At 38.3% G+C, this 22472-nt stretch overlaps 1 protein-coding gene across 1 annotated transcript in view; it reads right to left on the minus strand.

Annotated features, from left to right (window-relative positions):
- Positions 1 to 22472, minus strand: part of PRKCE (protein kinase C epsilon) — a 300404-nt gene that overhangs the window by 183968 nt on the left and 93964 nt on the right. Inside the window, exon 2 of the mRNA XM_054820708.1 lies at positions 12914 to 12977. Coding sequence (XP_054676683.1) covers positions 12914 to 12977 — 64 coding nt within the window. The remainder of the gene's footprint in view (positions 1 to 12913; positions 12978 to 22472) is intronic.

The raw sequence follows: 22472 nt of genomic DNA on the forward strand, positions 1-22472 counted from the left end.
GAGAGAAGTACAGCTGCTTCCAGGATTTTAGACAGAGGTGAACTGATACCCTGGGTTACTTTTATCTACTATGGAAAATTCATGAATTGCAATGGAAGATGTTTCCTTTAAATAGCACCATCACAGCAGAGCAGACTTCCAAGATGATGAGATGAAGTTTAAAAAAAAAAGTATATTAAAGATTTTTTGAAAACAGAGAGTCTAATAAAGAAAAGCACATGTTTAGGAATTAACTAGAAAGATCTAGTTTCCTGGTACTGATCTGGGAATTATAAACAGAGAAGTAATTTGAAAGGGCATATTTCTCAGTGTTCCTTTACAACACTAATATAAATGAGATTTTCTATCTGTTCTATCTTGGAGGAGAGTCTTGCTTGTGCAAATTGGAGCTATTAAAACTCCTCAGATTTATTCAGGGTGAGTATTTTTCCCGAGATTCTGATATTGCTTCACCATTTATTGTTTAGTGTGTGTTAGAGAAATACAGTTTCTGAGAAATATACCCCAGCCTTAGTATAAGAGAAATCAAGGATCTATACTGCATGCAACTGCTGTCCAACCTATCAGGCAGTTTGTTAAAGCTGCTATTGCAGATTAAAATCTGTATTTTACATGATTCCTGATATCACAAAGAATTCACTTTTTTGGAAGAATACATTAAAGAAATATGGTAGAAATGATGAAAGCAAACTAAAAGTCATAGCATGAAAAGACGACAAAGGGCTATGCAGTGTATAAATCAGAGTATCTATCTCAGCTTGCGATACTTTCCTTAGTATAGCCCTTCTGAAAATCCAGAGAAATGATGAAAAGGCTTCCTTTTTGGACTTGCATCTTGCTTTCTTTGACTTTTCCTTTTAAAAAATCTAACTTGCAAGTAATACACATGTGCTCTACTCAGTTATTTTTATGTCCAGAGACTGCCTTTTATAGTGGCGAAACAATTTTTCCTCCCACAGGTACAACGCGTCCATGGAAAGGCCCTAGCAGAGAAGAGAAAAGAGTAAATTCTGAAGGACAGATAAAGGTACCTACAGAAAATTAACTGCTCTACCTCATTATTTTAGACGTAACTCCTACTACACACAACAGTTTACCAGAGTATTTCTATTCTTTCAGCCAAATGGTGTCTGCATGAAAGTGAGGCAGGGACTGGTGGAAGGAGAAGCAATGATAGCAAGTCTTGCAAACCACACTGTATTCTGAGAGTACCACACGGAATTAATTGTATTGACACTGCAGATGCCTTTGCAGAGGCATTTCCAAGAACATGTTATGATTAGCAAAATCTTTAAAGGAAAAAACAAAACCACACAAAGCTACACAATTATAGTTTGGGATAACAAAGTTCCAATGCATTCATTATACTTTGGCATTGCAAAATCCACAGATTTAGATAACAATATGCCTTAAATATCTATCACAGAATGAAAGTCTACAAATTATGAGCACAGCTGCTGTTATAAAAATAAGTAAAAAGGTTTCTGACTATGCAAGTGTAACCTGCAAAACCTGCCAACAAAGCTTCTGACCAACAGAACTACTGCCTTTTGTATGCAGCTCTTTTTCCCTGCTTCTCCAGTAAAATATTTTTAGCTATGTATTTACTTCTGCTAGTAATACTCACATATAAAATACTGAGATTATAGTTTGTTTTATTCTCCAACAGTATAAAGAATGGCTTACCACTCACTGACGGACATAAACAAACATATTTAACAGTACCAAACATCCAGTAACAAGAGAATCCAAGAGTCCCTCTTAATGATGGCCACGTTCACTAAAGACGAGAGCTTCCCATGGGTAGTGTTCTTTATTACTTTAACTTTAATCTCCAATTATTGGGACACTCACTGTACTGCATGATCATTACCTCAAAACAAAAGTAACAGCAAGTACAAGTTTTGCTGATTTGCAGAATATATAATGTATTGTTTTTTCTAAATGTTTTGTTTTCTCTTTACTGAAACTCCATAGTATGCACCACAGTTTTTTAATATTGTTCACTCTTCCTAAATGGAAAGTGCAAAAGACTGAAATGATTTAAGATCCTGTGGCAAACGAGCACAGGTAATGGGACTGTCTTTTTAGACCATCTGCTTATTATTTTAAAAAAAGTTTAAGAGTTTCAAATTCAGGCTTTTACTTAAGAAATAATGATAGTGCTTTTCAGTTAAATGATTATTTTTTTAAATAGCTTTTAAAACATGAAAAATTATTTACCTCTACTTAATATATTACAACACTTTTTAATGCTTATTTTCAATAGATTCATGGAATAAATACGCAACTGTATGCAGATTGTGAGCCTCTACTAAGAAAGAACTTTCCTAAATTGACTTCTGTTTCCAGCTGTACTCAACTATTTTAACCCTTCAAGACTATACTCCAAAAATACATAGCTTTTGAGATTCCAGCTGTTTACACTACTGTAGAACTCTTAAAAACATGAGTAGATTTTTAGGCTATGTTGAAGGCAGGAAACATTTGGTTAATGATGTTCACAAAAGACATTAATGGTCTAAACATTTTCACAACCTCACCGGTACATGGAACAGCCAGGACCATGCCTAGACCTGTCTTTAGTGTATGTATTACCTCATCTATTCATCCCCTAACCAATTAATCAAAATAGACTATATCAAGACTTTTTCCTGAATGATACTAACAATAAACAGACTTGACTATTGTTGGGGAGTATAAGGGTGAAGAGGGAACAGATCACACCACTGCAACAACAGAAGTTTAGAGCAAAACACTAACAAATCATAACATTGTATAGGTTACATTTTTTATGAAGTACAACAAAACAAATTATATATAAACTATAATATTATATGTATTTTTCACATCTTATGATGCTATACAATGAGCATTGCATTAATCTGTGTCATGTCTTCTATTATAAAATACCTAGCCATATATAGATTTCAAAAAATGCATTTCTATTTCAAATCTTATTACTAGTTTGTGTTTCATTTATGTATGAAGACACCACTATAGTTTTTAATTTGATACTTTTCTCCAGTTTTCTTCAGAAAACACCCTAGGCATACGCAGTGGTAAAATTAAACATGCCTATTTCAAAGGCTTTGTACAATTTTATTAGGAAAAAACCCAACATGTGGAAATCAGAGCTTTTACTACATACATGGAGAAGAGAGGGATAACAGTTTGGAACATGGTATGTATATGAGTTTCATTACTTTTTTATTTCAGTCTAATGCAATTTTCCTTAAACAAGTACAAACTCTTACAGTACAATATGAAGGCGCCTTTAAACCAAATCTTCTACTAGCGTCTTGCTCCCTGAGAAGCACTTGTTTTGGCAAACAGCTAGAAGCCTGCCAAGAAAAGGTCATCGATCTTTGCCTGAAAAGCTTAAGCCAGCTTTATACAGTAAGGGCTTATTACAAACACACAATGCTTACCAGATGTTCCATCAGCTAACTGGATACAATCCAGAGAGAGATATTCGTTACGAAGGCATTTGCCACACAAAGTCAAAATTACATAAGCACCCTTTGAAGAACCTCTTCACTGAGCAGTGCAGTTTAAAAGGATCATGCACCAACAGACTGAATTGTCACCAAGTACTGATTTCCATTTGCACTGATACCTTTAAAAAGAATTTGGGGTTTGAACAGTTAGCCTGCAAGGTTCATTTGGGAAACAACCAAATGCCTGTGCCATTAGTGAAGTCAGTCTTAACTTGCAAGACCAAAGAACTTAACATGGACTCACACTATTATTTCACAGCTCCTCCTCTGAGGCTTTCCAATTATTATGATGCAGGTAAGAACCCAGAGACATCTGCTTTCAGATCCCATGTTACCAACAGGTGAAATTTTGTTTCAGGAGAAACACATCACCTACCACACCAACAAGTAAATATGCACCAGTCAGGTGAATTACAGATATCTACTGACATTAATCTCTTGTTTTCCAAAATCTGTTAAAATAAGTTAAAGTTGTTCATTTGAGATATGAAAAAATTGTCTGGCTGAGCAACATCACCTTCAAGTTTCCATATCAGTATAAATGCAATGCTTGGGTTTGTGGTTTGTTTTTTTTTTTTTTAAATTACTTTTTAAAAAAATAAACAAACTAGAAACTCAAGATCTGGATGGGCAAAGATTTGTTACAGTTGTAAACACAGTCATAAAATAGATGAATAGTTCTAAGAAGAGAAAGAAACCTAAAAAAAAAAAATCATTTTTGTAATAAGCAACCACACTTCAGCATGGAGGTATTTTAAGATTAAACCAAGTAAGACCCAAGAGAAAAGACATATTACTAACAGTTTTGAATTATCCCTCCTAGGAGGGGAAAATGAAGGCATAGTAGGAGAAAACTTTGCAAATCAGTTTAAGCTTCTTCTATTTCTTTGATTTTACCCTTTTTCCTCACTTGTAATTTGAATGAGTGCTGACCTTTTGGTACTGAAGAAATGAAAAGCTGAATGGGAAAAAAAAAATCCCCCAAACCCTACCTACATAAAACCAAAACTTCAGAGGAAATAGGTTCTCACTTGATAGACTGCATAATGAGTTTTGAAAACAAAGATTCTGGTTACATTTGAAGTTGGCATACACACTACTCCTTGCTGTTGTTCTGATAAAGCAAGGGAGCCTACAGAAGGAAAACAGAAAAGCTAGTGTAGTACCCTACCTGCACTCAAACTATGAATAAATAACACAAGATTAGACCTTTAGAAGACCTTTACCTTTGGTAAACAGCTTCCTAGGCATCAAGCAGCATCCTTATTTCATAGATACTTTACATTTTATCCCTGGAAGACTGCCTGTCCCAACACCACAACAGATCCATTCGTGCAGATCCTTTCTGCTCCACCTACAGCTCTGGAGAAGCTGCAGAGGCTTGTTGGGGCCTCCCCTGAGGGCACCACACTGACTCCACCTTTGCCTCCCCACAGACTCTATTATGGCTCTTCCTAAGCCACTTCCAACACATCAGCTTCCTCTCAGACATTAAAATACAGAGGAAGGTAAGGATCTGCGTGTTGAATGCTGAATCACATTTTGGGTTGCAAAATAAGAGATAAGAAGGTCTCTGCAGTGAAGCTATTAAGGGACTCTGATTCTTCTTTTCCATGTGTTTACCATAAGGCACATGGATTATGGTCTGTTATACAATAGCTTCTCCATCCTTTTTCATTTAAAAAACAAAAAGAAATCTAGAAAAGAAGTAACCTTTTTAAACAAGCAGTTAAACTAGCACAGACGAAACTAATACAATAAAGAACATTGAATCCTGTGTTAAAAATGCAATTATTCGCAATGAAAAGCTGGTGATCAACTTGAAATTTTCTTTTAGAGAGAGATACTACTGCCAGGAGCAATAGCAAAGGTGGGCTAGAGATACACGTCTTAAGTCAGGATGTATCAGTGGGAATAAAGAACAATTTGTACCTTCAAAAAAATTTAAGAAATGTTTCTAGAAAGAGGTGAGGTGCTGTCCACCTACTGGAATAATATTCAGCCGAGATCTATCTACCTAGTCATATACTAGAAATTCTGAACAGATGTAAGCATTCTTTCACAGCCTGTTCAACACCCCAAGTTCAGCAGCGGATGGCTACCAGAAACTACTTCATGGTCTGCCTGATCAATCTTTCGACAGCATCACAAATGTCCCCAAAGGGCAACAATCAGAGGTAACACTCCACCTCCCAACTTGTCAAAGTTGTATTTGCAATAGAAGACATTAGGTTAAAGGAAATAACCACTCTTCACTAACGCAAATTCCTGAAACAACCAAGGAAAGAGATTGTTTCCTGGATGCATGTCATTTAGACTCAGATTTCAGGGTAAGCAGCTTCTGCTGTTCCCCATTCCTACAGTGCCTAGCACAACCAGATCTCATTTGCTGGGCCACTATAGCATAAGAAGCATAATTAATGATGATAATGACAACTACAAAATAGTCTAAGGAACAAAAGCTCTGAAAAATGGTTACATTAGAAATTGTAGAGACAGTTTTCAACCCATGGGCTGTTTTCTACTAACAGATATTTGCAAAAGGATGCTACAACATGGAACAGAAATGCAATTTTTCTTGCTATACTGGTTCCACCGTAGCTGTATGCCTGGAACAAATCCTGTTGATATTCTGATTAACAACCTCTATCTATGTTATAGATTTATCAAGTATGAGACACAAAAAAATGGCATTAAGAGGCATACCCTGCTTCTACTGATATTATTTTCCTTTTTCCTGCAGAACTTCTGCCGTAAGATAGACCAATCAGCAATAACTGTAGCTGCAAAACTGAGAGCCTTCAAGTAAATGAGCTAAGGAGAACTGGGAAGCCTCTTCTAAACTCATATATTTTGACTTAAATACATAACCTGATGTAGTCACAAGTCAGATTTCTTTGTTGAATATTTCAATGCAAAAGGCCAAATAATCAACTTCATATGTTTTGCATTCATAAAATACTGCCATGACTTCAGCTAATGGGCTTTATTCATAAATATCACCTTAAGTTCTTCATCCTGTGAAAATTAAGTATCTTATGAGCAGATGAATCTGAAGATGAATGTATTAGAAGATGTAATCTTTTGTAACTATGTAACTTGTAGACATAACCAAGAACTTCCAACAGGCTGCTTTTTGCACTATCTACCACCTCCAGCATGAGCTGTGGTGTATTATTGCAATTCAACTGTCCACTCTAAAATAGGGAATCTGTAAACATAGAGAAAGGCAATTGCGTAATTCAATTGTGACGTCTAACAAGGATTAATCATTACAATGGATTAGACATAGTACATAGAAAACGAAGTTTGAATAGTTCTTAAATTTTTATTACATATTACCCATAACAGCTACAGCTAAAAAACCTCTAACACGTCAAGGTCATTCTGAAGTCATGCTACAGTTGATTCAATACTGACATATTGCAAATGGTAACTTAATTTGTAAGTTGGTAGAAAGCTACCATAAGTAACTGTATGTATTTGTGTCACACAAAAACCAGTAATTCCAAAGGAAGAAGAAATCTACAGTGACAAATGCAGCAAGGAGGTCACAAGCTTTTAAATACAGCAGTATCTGTCTTTCAGTCTATATAAAACTGACTTTGTTGAAAATGTTTTTAATCATTCGTGAGGCAATTTACCTCTCTTACCCACTTGATGGCCATCTGTTATCCCAGTTTATAGATTGATCATAGTATCATCATATCAGTTATGTTTCAACCTTTCAGTCTGCATTTGGATTGTGACTGGCTACAGAGGAGCTCTTAAATATTTCTAAAATCATTCAAAGAAATTCAGTCACAAAATTCTATAACCACTAAAATAGATCAAAAAATACTGCCAAAGCATCTCAATAAAAGAGTCAATGAGCACACTTCAGCCTAAAAATAATGCATATGCTACAGCAACACTGAATTAATATAGAAAAATCAATATGACCTCGGACAACAAGCTGCACTGAAAAAATTAATAAAACAGCATGTCTTATAAAGTCTCCTGTTCATCCAAGGACTAATAAACAGACCCTTTCTCCATTGCTCTGGCAAAAGTTGAAAATACAAGACTAAAAACCCATGCAATCATCAGATCCGTTTTGTGAAGTAACATACGATAAATACGATAGACTTTTCCCAAGCTAATTACTTCTTACAAACACCAGTCTACTATAAACCTTGTTTTTCTTATAAGTTTATATATAAAGTGGACTCATCAAATGTTTGGTTAATAGCAGAATTGACTGATTACATGCTTTGCAGGTCTGAAAAAGTATTCTAGCAGAGCAACAACAAGCATCCATATTTTGAGCTGGTCTCCCAAAAGCAAGTTATTAGAAATACCTGTTCTTGGAGATCCTATATTCTTGCATATGGCACAGTACTCAATGAAGTTAACGAAAAAATTCCAACTAATGCTACCACATGCTATGTCAGGTGAATGGAAGCTCCATTTTTTTTGTTTGACCAAAGGGATTTGTTTTTAAAATATGCTTTAAAAGTTCTGAGTGGGAAGTTGTTAAAAAAATCCAATAAAAATATTAAAACTATAAACAATTATTTTTATAATTAGAACTTTACCGATTAACTGTTGCAGTTATTTTAGCCTGTGAATGGATACCTTTGTGTGTATCTACATTTGGGAAGCTTCCACTGACACAGCTGTTTCCATTCACTGGAAACACAAATGTGTATTTACTCTGAATGCACAGAGTCATTTTAAATACAATAAATCTGTAGAAGGTAAATAACCCTGCAGATCGGTTTTGGCATAGAGACTGTAAAGACCTGAATCACAGGTGTTACAGAAATACTGGTTACATAGTTCAAAATGAAGAATTTTAAAAATGTATTTTAAGAGCTGTTTTCTCTCACTGTTTTTACGTTCCCATCAACAAAAGCACGCTGAAGTATTTTGCAGGACAGGTTTTGAAAGCATGATATGGGGATGATCAAATTTTAGCAGGAAAATTTAAATCCTCACTTTTGAGAATATCACCTGGTGTGTGACAAACGCTTAATTTAGCATTTTCTTTTCAGTATGCGGGCCAGACAGTTCCTACTACAGAATTTACAAAAGATTGCTAAAATAAATAGTTACTCACCCTCCCTCTCAGTGCAGAACAAACATTCAGAAGCTATAAGCAGGCTCCAAAACAGGATTAGTGTAAAAAAAACCAACCAAACCAAAAAACCCCAAAAACCCCATAAAAACGTTCCTGATGGGTTTTGTTGTTGTAAGGGCTTTTTATGTAGTTTGCTTTCCACTTCTCAGACTTTAGCATCTGTGTTTTCCAACCTTTTTTCTGCTTCAAAGACTAGAATTGAGTGGAAGCAAGTTCTAGAAAATGATGTTTTCAGAACAAATCCAAAAACCTTGAGATATCAACAATCAACTGTGAGAGTTGGCAGTGCCACAAGATATCCAGTGGAGAGCAGCCCAAACTCTTGGGCTTTCCAGGCTGTCCCCACACAAATACACTGTTGCTGCTGGAGAAGTAGAGCTTCAGGCAGCTTCTGAAGGAAATTTCACAGTATAGGAAATGGCAAGAAGCTGGCACAGCTCTATAACCTCCCATGTATTTGTAGCCTGTCTTTAGAATGGGAGAAAAATTGCAAGTAGGAAAGCCAGCAACTCAACCCTTCTTTCTACAGTTCCACATAAAAATACCTGCCAGATGCTGATATCTAAGAGTGGCTCTGAACAAATCTGTCTCAACATGACAAGGAGAGGCAGAAGTACTCTTTACCTCCCTTTGTAATCTCCCATATTTCTATCTATTCTGTACACCTAAGCCACACAAGTGATGAAAGTCCATGAATGACTCAGTTTAGAGGAGGGGGAAGGAGGAGGAGAAATTGTGTGCTTTTGTTGAGGAAGTCATCTTATAACAATGAACTGTTTTCATCATCTTGCCACCCAAGTCCAAATACCGTAGAGGGATAAGCAATCTGGCAGCTGGGATTAAGGGACAATTGAAATTTAAGAGGCGTACGGTAACAGCATCTTATGTCAACATTATGTACAAGCTTACTAAAACTATTGAGAATATACTACTAACGAGAACGCTTCTTTATCCACCATCTTGGATTTTATATGTAAACTTGCAATATATATAGCAATTTATTCCTATAAGGGCTCACCTGCAAAATTAGGACTTTTGCCTCTTAGAGGAAATTCGAGAGGACAAAGCTCTCTGCTCATATTAATGGATTCAACTAATCTTAAGTCAATTATACCAAAACAGAATTAGGATATCTATCTTAAAAATCTTTCAGAAGTGCCAAATAGCTGAAGTTACATTATTGATTACTGTTAATTAGAAAGCTGCATGTATTGCATAGACAAAACAAATCCAATTTCCAGTACACAGAATTACAAGACAATACTGCTTGGCAAGTATATACTACATCTCAGTAGTTGAGATTTTTTTTATAGCAGTATTTTTTTAAAAAGGCAAACTGAGAAACATGCAACATGAATGCTTCCTCCAGTTAAATTGTTGCTACAGGTATTTTTATTTTCATAAATGGATGACTTTTGCCCCTCAAGAATCTGAGGCGAAATAGTGATACCCATTTGTGCAGCATGAAAAGAATGCTATGCAATCTGTTGCTATTCACAATGAGGACTGGGAGTTCAAAAACAAGATCCTGGTTAACAAATTAGGTCAAGAGTAGCTATCACCTCAACCAACCCTAGCCACTCAAAAGTCATGCATTTAATCTAACCTTAATCTTACGTTCCATAGTCAATGAATGCAAATCAACTACAGTGAACTGCCCCACTGAAATGCGTAAAATATATATCAGGTGTATTCTATTTACATACATATTTATATATGTATAGATCAAATGAAACAGGCATTTTTGAAACACTTAGAATAAGTTACTTTCTGTGTGGGTTAAGTGCTTCTGTTCACTACAGAAGGATACATACAGGTATGTTAAACTAGGTGCGTCACTTAAGACTGCAGGAGTGAGAGGAGACTCATCCAAAACTAGCTAGGCCTCAGCCCTAATAAAGCATTCTAAAAATAGGATTTCATAACAGTGTTAACAAAACACCATAAAAAACTGTTTATGAACTGTTGTACAAACCTGGTCCAATTTCCCTTATGAGGAAAACCGTAACTTTCCTAGACAATTGTGCAATATTTCTACATAATGCTTTTCCATGGTTATTTAATTGTATGGGAAAGCTCTAAAACTAGACAAGTTCTATTGCATTTCATAAGCACACAATTTCTCCACAGTTCTACCAAATTCACCCTAACTAAAGCCTCTTGGTCTTCCCAAGGAGTTACTGTGAGACAGCATTTCATAAGATGTTTTCCCTCACTGCCCTGTTTCCATTTGAGTGCTCCCCTTCAATGCTACTGTAGCAACAGAAATTGTAGTTCCGCAAATTTCTTTCCAAGCACCTTTCAAGTGTCACAGGGTAATGCACCACATACATACACATCTTGTATCAGAAATAGCGTGGCCAGCAGGACCAGGGCAGTGATCGTCCCCCTGTACTCGGCACTGGTGAGGCCGCACCTCAAGTACTGTGTTCAGTTTTGGGCCCCTCACTACCAGACAGACATTGAGGTGCTGGAGTGTGTCCAGAGAAGGGCAACGAAGCCGGTGAAGGGTCTAGAGCACAAGTCTTACGAGGAGCGGCTGAGGGAACTGGGGTTGTTTAGCCTGGAGAAGAGGAGGCCAAGGGGAGACCTTATCACTCTCTACAACTGCCTGAAAGGAGGTTGTAGCCAGATGGGTGTTGGTCTCTTCTCCCAAGTAACAAGTGATAGGACAAGAGGAAATGGCCTCAAGTTGTGCCAGGGGAGGTTTGGATTGGGTATTAGGAAAACTTTCTTCACCAAAAGGGTTATCGAGTGCTGGAACAAGCTGCCCGGGGAAGTGGCTGAGTCACCATCCCTGGAGGTATTTAAAAGACACATAGATGTGGTGCTTAGGGACATGGTTTAGTGGTGGGCTTGGCAGTGCTAGGTTAACAGTTGGACTTGATGATCTAAAGGTCTTCTCTGACCTCAACGATTCTATGATTCTATAATATAGGAGACATTACTATAGACATTTTTCCTTTTCCTGTATAAAAGGTTATAGAGTTTTAAAGAACTTTTGATGAACAACATAACACCATTCTTCCTGCTCTTTGACAGTCTGACATCCCTAAATGCATCTTGTGATAGAATAGTAACACTATGCTCATCTGGGTATCAATTAACTATCAATGGAAGGTCGGAAGAATATCTACCTGCCCTATGACAGAACCACACCAATGCCTTGAACCACATTTTAGTTCCATCATTGACATGCCAAGCAGCAAGATATATGGAAACTACTATTAAATTGACATTTTCTTCGATATGCAGGAAGAACAAAAGGCAGATTACACCTTATGTGGGTACAAAATGTGGCTATAAGATGAAGTTTAAATAATAGTTTGCTTTGGTTTTAAAATTCAGGATTTAGAGCAATGTGTTTTTGCAAGCTACTGTTAGTAATTGGTCAGAGCACAGCAATTCATTACAACGAGCAGAAATATAAATGCATTCTTCCGCTGTTTCTTAACTGTGCCAGGCAAAATAATTTCATTTCATAGCATCAGGGTTTATGTGAATCTTCTTTATGTACCGTGAAGCAATGATAACCTTGTTTAGCTCAGCTCTATGAGCTACTGGGGAAACCTGATCAGTGAACATCATTTAAAATAATCAAACGAAAAAAACAGCCATCTAGGCCATTTCAGCAGGTCAGGTTGTCATCGAGAACATGACTAAGATACACAGATTTGCTTCTTCATAAGTTCTCTTACTCCTACAATATACCACCTGACTCTGTTCTCATTTAACAGCAGAAAAATATCTTAAGAATTTAATAAGTATTTATTTTCCATCTTTCTTTGTTGGTTTCTCCCTCCCTCTCCAACATGCAACTGCTGTGTCATAAAAATGAAAACACCTATTATCATTCTAATGTTTTGGTCATTACTTTACTTGAAAAAGAAAACATTTAGTGGAAAAATACCAAATATTAGAATAATTCAAAAAGCAAATAAACTCTTCCCCCCCACCTTTAACATCTTATAATTTCTAGCTACATAATGGTTAGCATTCTTCCAAAAATAAGAATTTGGAAGTTTCTTCTGGAAATTAATACTACTAAACTATTCTCATTTCATTACTGTCCTTTTAGCTGGTATTGTTACCATCAGTGAATAACAGGGTAAGATGAACTGCAACTGCTTGTTGACTCACAGGCAGATACATCAAAATGTGGTCACTTTAACTTGAGCTCATACAGATTTGAGAGGACAGTGGCACAGCACCTCCTCTAATACTTCCATTGCAGAGGCCCTTGAAAGATTCCATTCATGAAAGAGTAAGGAAAAATATTGAAAGTCCCTACCTTCACCTGATGATCCTGAAAGGTCTATGATGACATACACTCTCCCTTCTGGCTCCAAGTCAATCTGCAATCAAGAAGAGAATTAGAAGAAAACTTAGAATGGCTCACAAAGCAAGTGACTGCATACACAGGAAACAAAAAGTTTCCAAAACTTGTGAAGCCAAGGTGTAGGCAGGCCACATGGGCAGGTCTACAGTTCACTAGTGTCCTGGTTTAACCCGACTGGCAGCTAAAACAAACACACAACTACCAACACAGCCTCCTTTTGCAAAGAGGTGTTGAGGACCCTGCACCTTCACTGAAGCGGAAAAGAAGTGTGTGCCTTTAGCACTTCGAAAGCTTGAGCTTTTACAAATCAAATATTTAAAGCACTGTTCTGTCATACGTTTGCACCACTACTTCCGAGGAGACAAGGAAGAAAGTTAAAAAGTGATAGTATCAAATAACTTTTTAACTGTAATTTATACTGAGCCCAGCCACGCAAATGTGAAAAACACTGTGATCTATTCAGATCCCAGCGAGACAGATCAGCTCTGGTCACAGAACAGGGGAAATGAACACACATAGATTGTACAGCCGGTTAACACGTGTTTATAATACTCCCTTTGTATCCCCACTGGGAGAAAGAAATACATGCTTTATCCTCTTTTTCTGAAATCCAAAATTTGTTTATTTCTGCACCGTTCTGGTAGATTTTAAGGAGTCTTTGCTCTTGCAGAGATCACTTTCACTCAGCATGAAATACAGGTGCTTAGTATCAAGCTGCTGTACTTCAAGATTTCACGGGCTGTGGGAATAAGCTCCTGTACATTCAGGCACCGCAATGAAGAGCTCACTACAAATCCCCCGGTATTTTACCACACATTTCATCAGCAACTCTAAATACTGCTGGATTTGAGCATATTAATGGTGTCCTACACATTACAGACAATTTTTGTAGCCACCCATCTCAAAAATTAAACTGTAACTAAAACACCATGTAATCCTTAGCTCTTACTGTCACACAGCAGTTGTCACACAATTTCAGACTGAGTGAAATAACGTGGTGTACATTAATATTATACTTCCATTCTATTTTAGCAAGTAAAGCACACAGATAAAATTGCATGCCCGCTGTCGGGTGCCTCAACGGGCCTTATCTGTCAGGGTCCATCATCCTGTGTCCCACCACTCCAGCCAGGAGCGGGCAGTCGGGGAGGCACCGGGGCAGCCCCAACCATGGCCATTAGCCACCTCCCGGGAATGGGGCCCAGGCCAGGATGTGGGCCTGCAGGTAGGCCTGGCTCAGTAGAGCCAGGCAGGGCTGTGGGGAGCTGGAGACCAGCCCGGCTAGGGTGTCACTGGGGTGGGGGCTGACATGGGGTCCTGGACTCTGGGCAGGGTGGGGGGAGCCCCAGGGGCTGGGCAGGGACATTGCAGCCTGTTGGTGCCCCCAGGGCCCTGACACTCACATGGGACTTGATGAGATCAGGCCTGACGCGTACCACATCAGGGTACACGGGGCAGGTGAGAAAACAGGAAAAGGAGTTGTTTCCCCAAAAGCCCCTTCTTCCCCCAAGCAAAAGAGCGGCAGGACTACAGATCCTTGTCAATGCCAGACCAAACAGACTCAGGACGAAAAGAAGGGAACATGCCTCATTGCCAGAGTCCAGCCAAGCCCTGCTCTCCATGGGCAGAAACCCCAGAGCTTTCATGACACCTCTGCTACGCTGAGGCAGCCACACACAGGGCTGGTGGCTGGGAACAGGCTACTCGCCACCCACCCCACCACAGCCCTCCTCCTCCTCCACCCTGCTGCTCCGGTGCAACAGGGGAAGGTGGGCCTTGCTTTGCCAGTGTCAGCAAACAGTACCGAGCTGCCTCCTAAGTCACGAGTGACATCAGGGCACAGCACTAGGCCAGAATGAGATGATAATCAAGAGATGACCAATTCATGCTAACAACTTGGGAGATCAATCTGTTGATCTTTGCAAATTAGCTAGTAAATGAGACACCAAAATCTCTGGGCTCTGCCAGGCTTTGCCTGTCTGCATTCAGCAGGCAGTTCCATGGGGCCACCGCTTTTGTCTCATCACCTGGGAGGACACCTCCGCTGTCTTCCTCTTTTGGGCCACAGCTGCTGAATGCATCAGGGTGACACAAGTTCCTCCCTCCACAAACCAGCTTCTCACAAAAACACTTCTGTGCCATTCAAGAGCGAGCCAGTAGGAGTTCACAGGTCCAGCTGATGTCATTGGACCAGCGGATCAAGAAAATGATCTCAGCAGCTGTATTGTAAATAGTCAAGGCAGGAAATAGGTGTTAGCAAGGCCAGGGGTTACTCAGAGGGGAAGAAAATGAAAGCGTGGTTGAGTGTTTTTCCATAAATAAAGTGTTGAATATTCAAGTAAAGACATTTTTAACAATTTTTGAAGTGGCAGCATGAGTTTTGTGGGGGAGTTTTTGGGGGTTTGTTTTTGTTTTTTTAAGTAAAGCTACTGATCTTAAGATACTGCTCCTCTCCCTTTGCAGTTTTTAAATAAAAAAAAAATTAGAAGATCAGAGGCACAGGTGCATGAATACACTTTGATGTCTTTGCTGAGGGAGGCTTTTGAAAAACTGCTATAGCTCTCAACAGATGGCTGTATTACAGACAGGCATGTCTAATGCTCTGTTTGCATCAGCACTATATACTGTTTGGTTAAGCTTTCGGCAAAATACTTTATGCAGTTCAAATCCCAGTGTGCACACATGCATACAAAACCCCACCACCATCCCTGCAGAAGAATCAGGCATCTGGAGGAGTTGATGGCCACAATCACAAAATCTCTGTTCTGCCCATTTAAGTACAAACAGAATTGGATGCTACTCAGGAAAAAGACTGGAGCGCTGAACCCAAGTTTCCATTACTCATCAAGTGGACTGTTTTCATATACAATTTATTAGAAATGCTGCTTACTGATTTTGATTCAGAATTTTTGCTGATGGTCTAAGCAGAATGAAGTATTTAGAAAAGGGAGTCTCTGTTACAAAGTACGTTTCAGACCTAAAATGTTCTAATACCAGTGAGAATGAAATGGACATACTCTTATTTTTAGATTTATGCAATACTCATATTTCATTTCAGTGAGTACCTATGCCGACAGTCTCATCAGTCACATGAATTAGTACTTTTGCCAGAAGCCGGCAGTTCAGCTGCCTCAGCTGACCTCACATATAAGAGGACACCCCCTAAAAGGCAGAATCCCCTAAACTGATAGGAATCCTTCTTTTGATCTCAGGTCTTTCATGTATCAAAACAAGTATGGAATGAGAAGGACTGATTCAAGTCTAATTTTGCATAAAACATTTCCAATTTAATGCCTAGAAACATAATGGTATAAATAGCTCCAAAACAGTCAGATTACAAGAATATAAACTACATGCCTTTTCTTTTAATCTTCACATTAAACCACACTTAGAAGAAGGTGGAGACTATGAAATGTCATTTTATAAATAAGTAACAAAAGATGCATATAGCACAAATCTAAAATTTCCATGAATTTTTCACCAAACACCCTTAAAGTTATCACATATGAAATGCCCTTAGACACATGCAATCAGAAACAGAATGACTGGCCAAATTCAGCTGAATATAACAGACGTCCTTGAAAGCAACGGAAATAGCCTGATCACAGCAGTTCTGATTCTGACCCTTCTCTTTGACTAAAAATACTTCTCTCTGAATGCAGCCAAGCATTTATAGATGCAGAGAGACACTATAAGAAGATATCTAAAAAGACGTGACTGTTCAAAAGGACAAGAGGGAACAAGGCAAGATGCAAACTAGGGATAGGACGGAGGAGCTGATACAAGAGCAGCTTTGCTGTAAACAAGACACATTGCAAAATAGATGCCTCGCACATTCAACACCACATTCTCTGCACGCAACAAAAGATGTAACAGCTATCATCGAGCAAAATGTTTGATCAAAGTGTTTAATCGTGTTACTGGCCCATGCTATTGCTGTGACATTTGTTAAAATACAGAGTTTTAGTAGGTGCAAAAGATTAATTGTAAAGGTACTTTAAACAACTTCTATACTGTGAAAATAATCCTTATGTGGCAATGTACTGAGATTAGTAGAATGATTACTGGAAAGCAGCACAGATCTTGAAAAAATCCAGGCATGAATAAAGCATATTAGTAGCCTGTTTCAGGGAACAAAAGGCAACCACCCATAAAACCAGACATACTTTCAGAGGAAAAAACCCGTGTTGAAACCATGGCCAAGTTTCAGCATATTGAAGGCATTTATATAATTTCAGAGTCATTAATGGATTTTATTTTCAACACCCTTCTGAGACAGTTCCCCATCTGTAAAATGAGATACTCCCAAAGGCACAAGCTAGACTAAATGACTTGCCAGAAAGCCATACAAGAAGTACAGTTAAACACAAACTGAACTCTGGTCTCTGGAGGCCCAGACTGCCCACTGGACCATTTCTCCTATTCCTCAGTTACACTTCAACCTATACATTTAAAAAAAAAAAAAAAAACACCAAAACAAAAAAACCCAAAAAAAACCCCCCAACACCCAAAAAACAACTTTAATGGGTACATATCTAGGAGACAATTCCTTTCTTTTCCATTCAGTTAATACTCATACGTAAAAACAATATCAAACAAAAAATTGCTTAACTATTTCTCTACAGCATTTCCAAAGCATCACAATGCTTAGGCAATTTTGGAGTAATGCAAAATCTAGTCAAACTATGCAGAGGATTGTGGAAATAGTTCAGCTTTTCCTCAAAGTTTGCTTTTTGCAAGCTTTTAACTTCTAAGCATCCTTCCGGGGGTGTGTGTGCACGTGTTGGGGGCGGGGGGGGGGGGGGGGGGAAGTCCTAAGCTCACCTAGAAGCTTACCACTTTCTTCTTCTTAGGTGCAAGCTGTAATTCCCAACCCCAAAAATACAATACAGGATTTTCCTGTTCCTCAAACAGGATTCAATTAGTCTAAGATTTTGCACACTATCTCTAATCCTATTGGGATGAGGAAGATTAGAACTTGCTATGCAATTATTTGGGTTGCACTGATGCTTCATATTTGAATATGAAGATTTTACACTCCTGACCACTGCACAGCCTGAATCATTCGGGGGTGCTTTTTTCATTCTAGGTGGTAGCACCAGCACAGAGATTTTGCATGCCCGATCGAGCAAACTGAGACCTGTTGTAAACAAGTGATAAACATCCATCTTCAGTGGCTCAGTGCCCCATTACCATAGGTTTTCGTTTGATCACAAGAGTCCATCAACCACCTACGTTCCAACACAAGAACGTCACCTAGGATTACATGCACCGTACTCATTTAAACACCAACTTGTCTCTTGAGAGAAATTTAAGGACAGTCATTGACATAAATCTCAGATCTGGCATAAACAGTGACTAGACAAGTGCATTTTCCATAAGTGAACTTCCTAGCAGCACCAAGGTTGAGTAAGTTTTACTCCGATGTTCCTTAGCTAGACAGTTTGTGAAATACAGCAAAACCCCTTGAACCACAAAGCTGTTCAGGATTTTGGCAACACTATAAACCTAAAAGGACTGTATAAGCAACAGAAACAGAAAGAATTAAATCATAAAACCTGCTTTGCACCTCTTGTTGTGATGTTCTAGGATTATCTGATATTTGGATAGCTTAAGGCATAAATCTCCAAGCACATGATCTGTCACTGCAGATGGTTATTTGAGTCATGTAGGACTTGAGAAGTTGGTACATATTAACCCTTACTGAGCACAGCATTACCGAAAGCTTCTCTTTGAACACGCTTATCTGAAAGGAGGAGGGAAAGGATTGTGTTTAAAGAGCTGATATTTGCAAAGGCTGGGGGTTGTGGGGGTTACATCTACTGCTTTCAGGGGCATTTACTTCTCCAGTTTTGATAAAATATTATTTCCATGAAAATGCTTAAGAACATCAGAACAGTTGTAACCTAATAGAAAATGACTGGAGACAGAGCCTGTGCAGAGTCTTTTGTTCTTTAACCACAAGATTTTCCTGCTTCAATTTAAATAGCCAATAGAGTACCTATTTTAACTTATTTAATAGAAAATAAATCATTAACATGGACACTTTTCAATACAGTCAAAATGACTGCAGACCAAGTCATCTGAAGACTTGCAAAAACACCATCTTTACTGGAACAGAAGCAAACTCTTGACCAAAACAACAGCTAGAGGCAAGATGAAACTTGGAAACTTCTCTCAGCATTCACGTCTGAATCCCTAGCAAGCTCACCTAAAATGAACAGCTTTGCAATAGGCTCTGTAAGGTCAGCAAAATAGCTGGGAAAGTATTATTAAATAAATATCTGAAAAGTAACAGATTTCATGTTACATCATTAATTAATACGAGGTAAACTTGACTTTCAAAGACATTGCCCAGAAAACATGTTAAGAAAACTTCCCTAGAATCTCTGTTTACATCCATGATTTTCCCCCCTCCCACCGCATCTTGCTCTTCTGGCCAAAGCAAGCAGGTCTCATTCAGAGTCAGTGCACTGCCACAAAGCTCACAAATCTGCCTTTCATTATGAATGTTACATATTTGATTATTATAATTACAGAGAAATGTAACACAGCTTGCTGCATTGTAATTGACCACAATGATATACATAAAAGTTAAGAAATTTTAGCCACAGGGGATTCTATCATTTATTTACTCATACTCAAAAGTCAGCAAAAGGACATCAAACATCTTGCATGACCTACAGAAAAGATCAAACACTTTCTAGTGCCAGACACATGAACAGACATAATACAGAACAGAAGCAGCCGGGAAAAACAAGATTCAGCTGAAATAACCACAGTATTCAGAAATCAATTCTAAACCAAGAGTCCTTCCATTACTTAACATCACATATATCGATATTCAATTGCAGTGTCCTGAATCACACATGATACGACTTTGATTTTCCATAATCTTCTGTACCCAAGATCTCCCAGGCACCAATGGAGGAATGGTTTTGAATGCATGGTGACACGCAAACGCACGAGTGTTTGTGCACAAGCATGCGCATCTGCACACTCGGAAGTCACGTACTCATTTTGTGTATTACAAGGAAGAATAACCTTTTTGGACCACTGTACTGGGACTAGGGTGTTCATGGTTCATTTTCTGGTAGAGTCCAGAAAATGAACTCAGACAGATGGCTATATTAACGTGCAACAAGACAGCAGAGCTGTACAAACAGCTGCAAAGGCATGAAGCGCCATGACCACAGAAGGGTCACTGCACGAAAGGAAGCTTCTGACTCCCTGATCTGAAGGAGGGAAGAGATTATCTTCACTTTCTTGAAAGCCTCAGGTAGTAAGAGGGTGTATGGCACAACGTATTAACTATTAAGGTGGTTAACGCTTATATGCCCAAACTGGTTAGGGTTTCTAAATACCTACAATCAGAATTCACAAAGGAGGGAAACAAACCTATGACACAGAAATTTCTTCATGAGTGGAAAAAGAAGTCAATAATCCTGAGACAAGGCTGTCTACACAAACCATTCAGGGCATTCTGCACCTGAAGAGGTCAACGGAGACTCATACCAGCATGAGTGTTTCAGGCATATGTGTGTGTGTTGTTTTGTTGGTTTACTTAACCCAGTACAGTTATTCCGATGATGTCAATGTCTTCTATTAGTATGTCTTATGAAGACAGGGGAAATAAGCCAAAGTTACATAGTACATTTTCACTGTACTATAACTGTATCCACACTAGAAATGGAGATTGCACTATTTTAGTAATAGTAATGAAGATAAAGTACAAAGAACCTACACAAGCCCAGGCATAACATGAAGTACAAGACATAAGAGCTGGGCTTGGCTGAACAACGCTCAACTGGACTTTGAGTGAAAGGACAGTAAAGCCACCTACAAAACAAGTCTGCATAAAGCCATTCACTTGAAACATCTGCTAAATGTATTTCAAGAAAGAAAAGAAACTCTTCAGAGCACAATCACTTTCCCAAGCAGATGGTTATTTGATTTAAGAATAAAGGAATTGCATCATGTGGTAAGATCTGACCCGTAATTTCATCACAAGGCTTTTCAAAATCTATTCTTTAATGCACTAGTGCATTGGCACCCTCCAAATCATAGGGAAATAATTAACTGTCACAAAATATTTAGAACACATTTATCGTCTTGGTTTATGGACATTTTTTAAATGTCACGTTACAGAACCACAACCAGAAGGGAGGAGGTTACCTACACACCTAGGAATACAACAGCGAATAGAGAATCAGGACTCAAGCACATCATGGCTAGCGGATTACATGTTAAAATCTGATAAAACGCTGTCAAATTATTTTACTACAGTACAATTTCAGATAACCACTTGCTTATATGCTTAAGCCAAACTCCTAGTTGGCATGTTTGCTCAGGAATCACCCAAATGTGATGAGTTAACCACACAGATATTTGGAGTTTCTCCTAAATTGCAATAATATTTCCTCTGAGTAGACACCTTTGCTTATCCATGTACTTACTGTTATGCAGATACCTATTTCATTATGATTGTCCAAAGTACTGCAGAGGACCTTAGGATTGACTGGTACTTTTCCTGGTCATATACAATAGTTGTGGTGCACTGCCTACATTTTTCCTTATTTCCTTAAGTAACTTCCATATTTCCTTGCTTCCCTTACATAAGACTTACAGATTAAGATATCAAAGCAATACTACCCATTTCCTGTAAAGCACATATTTTTCTTCTCTTTATGGTCAAAGTGCTCCTTTCTTACACTCTCTCCTGCCAGGTATACTCTGGGAAACTCAAGACAGTATATAATAGGAAATATCCACACAGCATTACCGTACAAAGAATAAAGGAAATAGCTGTACTGATTTTTAGACATCAAAAATCAGGGAAAATAATAGCTGGAAGATCCAAGACTGAGGTGGCATAAATTCAAACCCTTCCTAAATGAGGTAAAATAATTTCCAAAGGCAGGATATAAATAAGTGCTAGGAAATGGTAACATTTAGATATTGTGAAGTTGCCCTTCAGTTTTTCACCTGTTAATCCTATTCTAGTCCTCTAAAAAAGAAAATTCTGGAACTTCCCTATTAACCAATTGTATTTTAAAACAGAAGTTAGGAACATCAACGACACCCTGGTTTGAGTAAAACTCCCAGCTGCCTCAGAGGGAAGATCTTTCCAGACCAACTATTAGAAAATAAATATACCTTACATGATACCTCAGCACAAACTGGGCAGCCACTTCAGCGTTGATCTTGGACCTTTCCCCATAAGAAGTTCACATTTTTGGTCTTTCAAACACTACTGTGCAATACCTTTCAGCACCTTTTGAGAGAGGTTCTACCAGACTTACAATCATCAATGAGTCAGAAGAAAGCAGCAGGGAGCTGAATCTACTTTGGTTCAGTTCTAGTTCAGGTTCAGTTGTAAGTTGCTGACTTTGTTCCACTTTGCAACAAAACTCGCATCTAGGTTTTGTTCCAATTAAAAAAAATTAAAACCAACAACTACTGTTTATGAGTTTGAGTTCAGTTCAGCTTGCTGAGAAGAAAGGAGAAAAGC

Source organism: Grus americana, chromosome 3, assembly GCF_028858705.1.
Source record: "Grus americana isolate bGruAme1 chromosome 3, bGruAme1.mat, whole genome shotgun sequence".
In the NCBI taxonomy this organism is placed as follows: Eukaryota; Metazoa; Chordata; class Aves; order Gruiformes; family Gruidae; genus Grus; species Grus americana.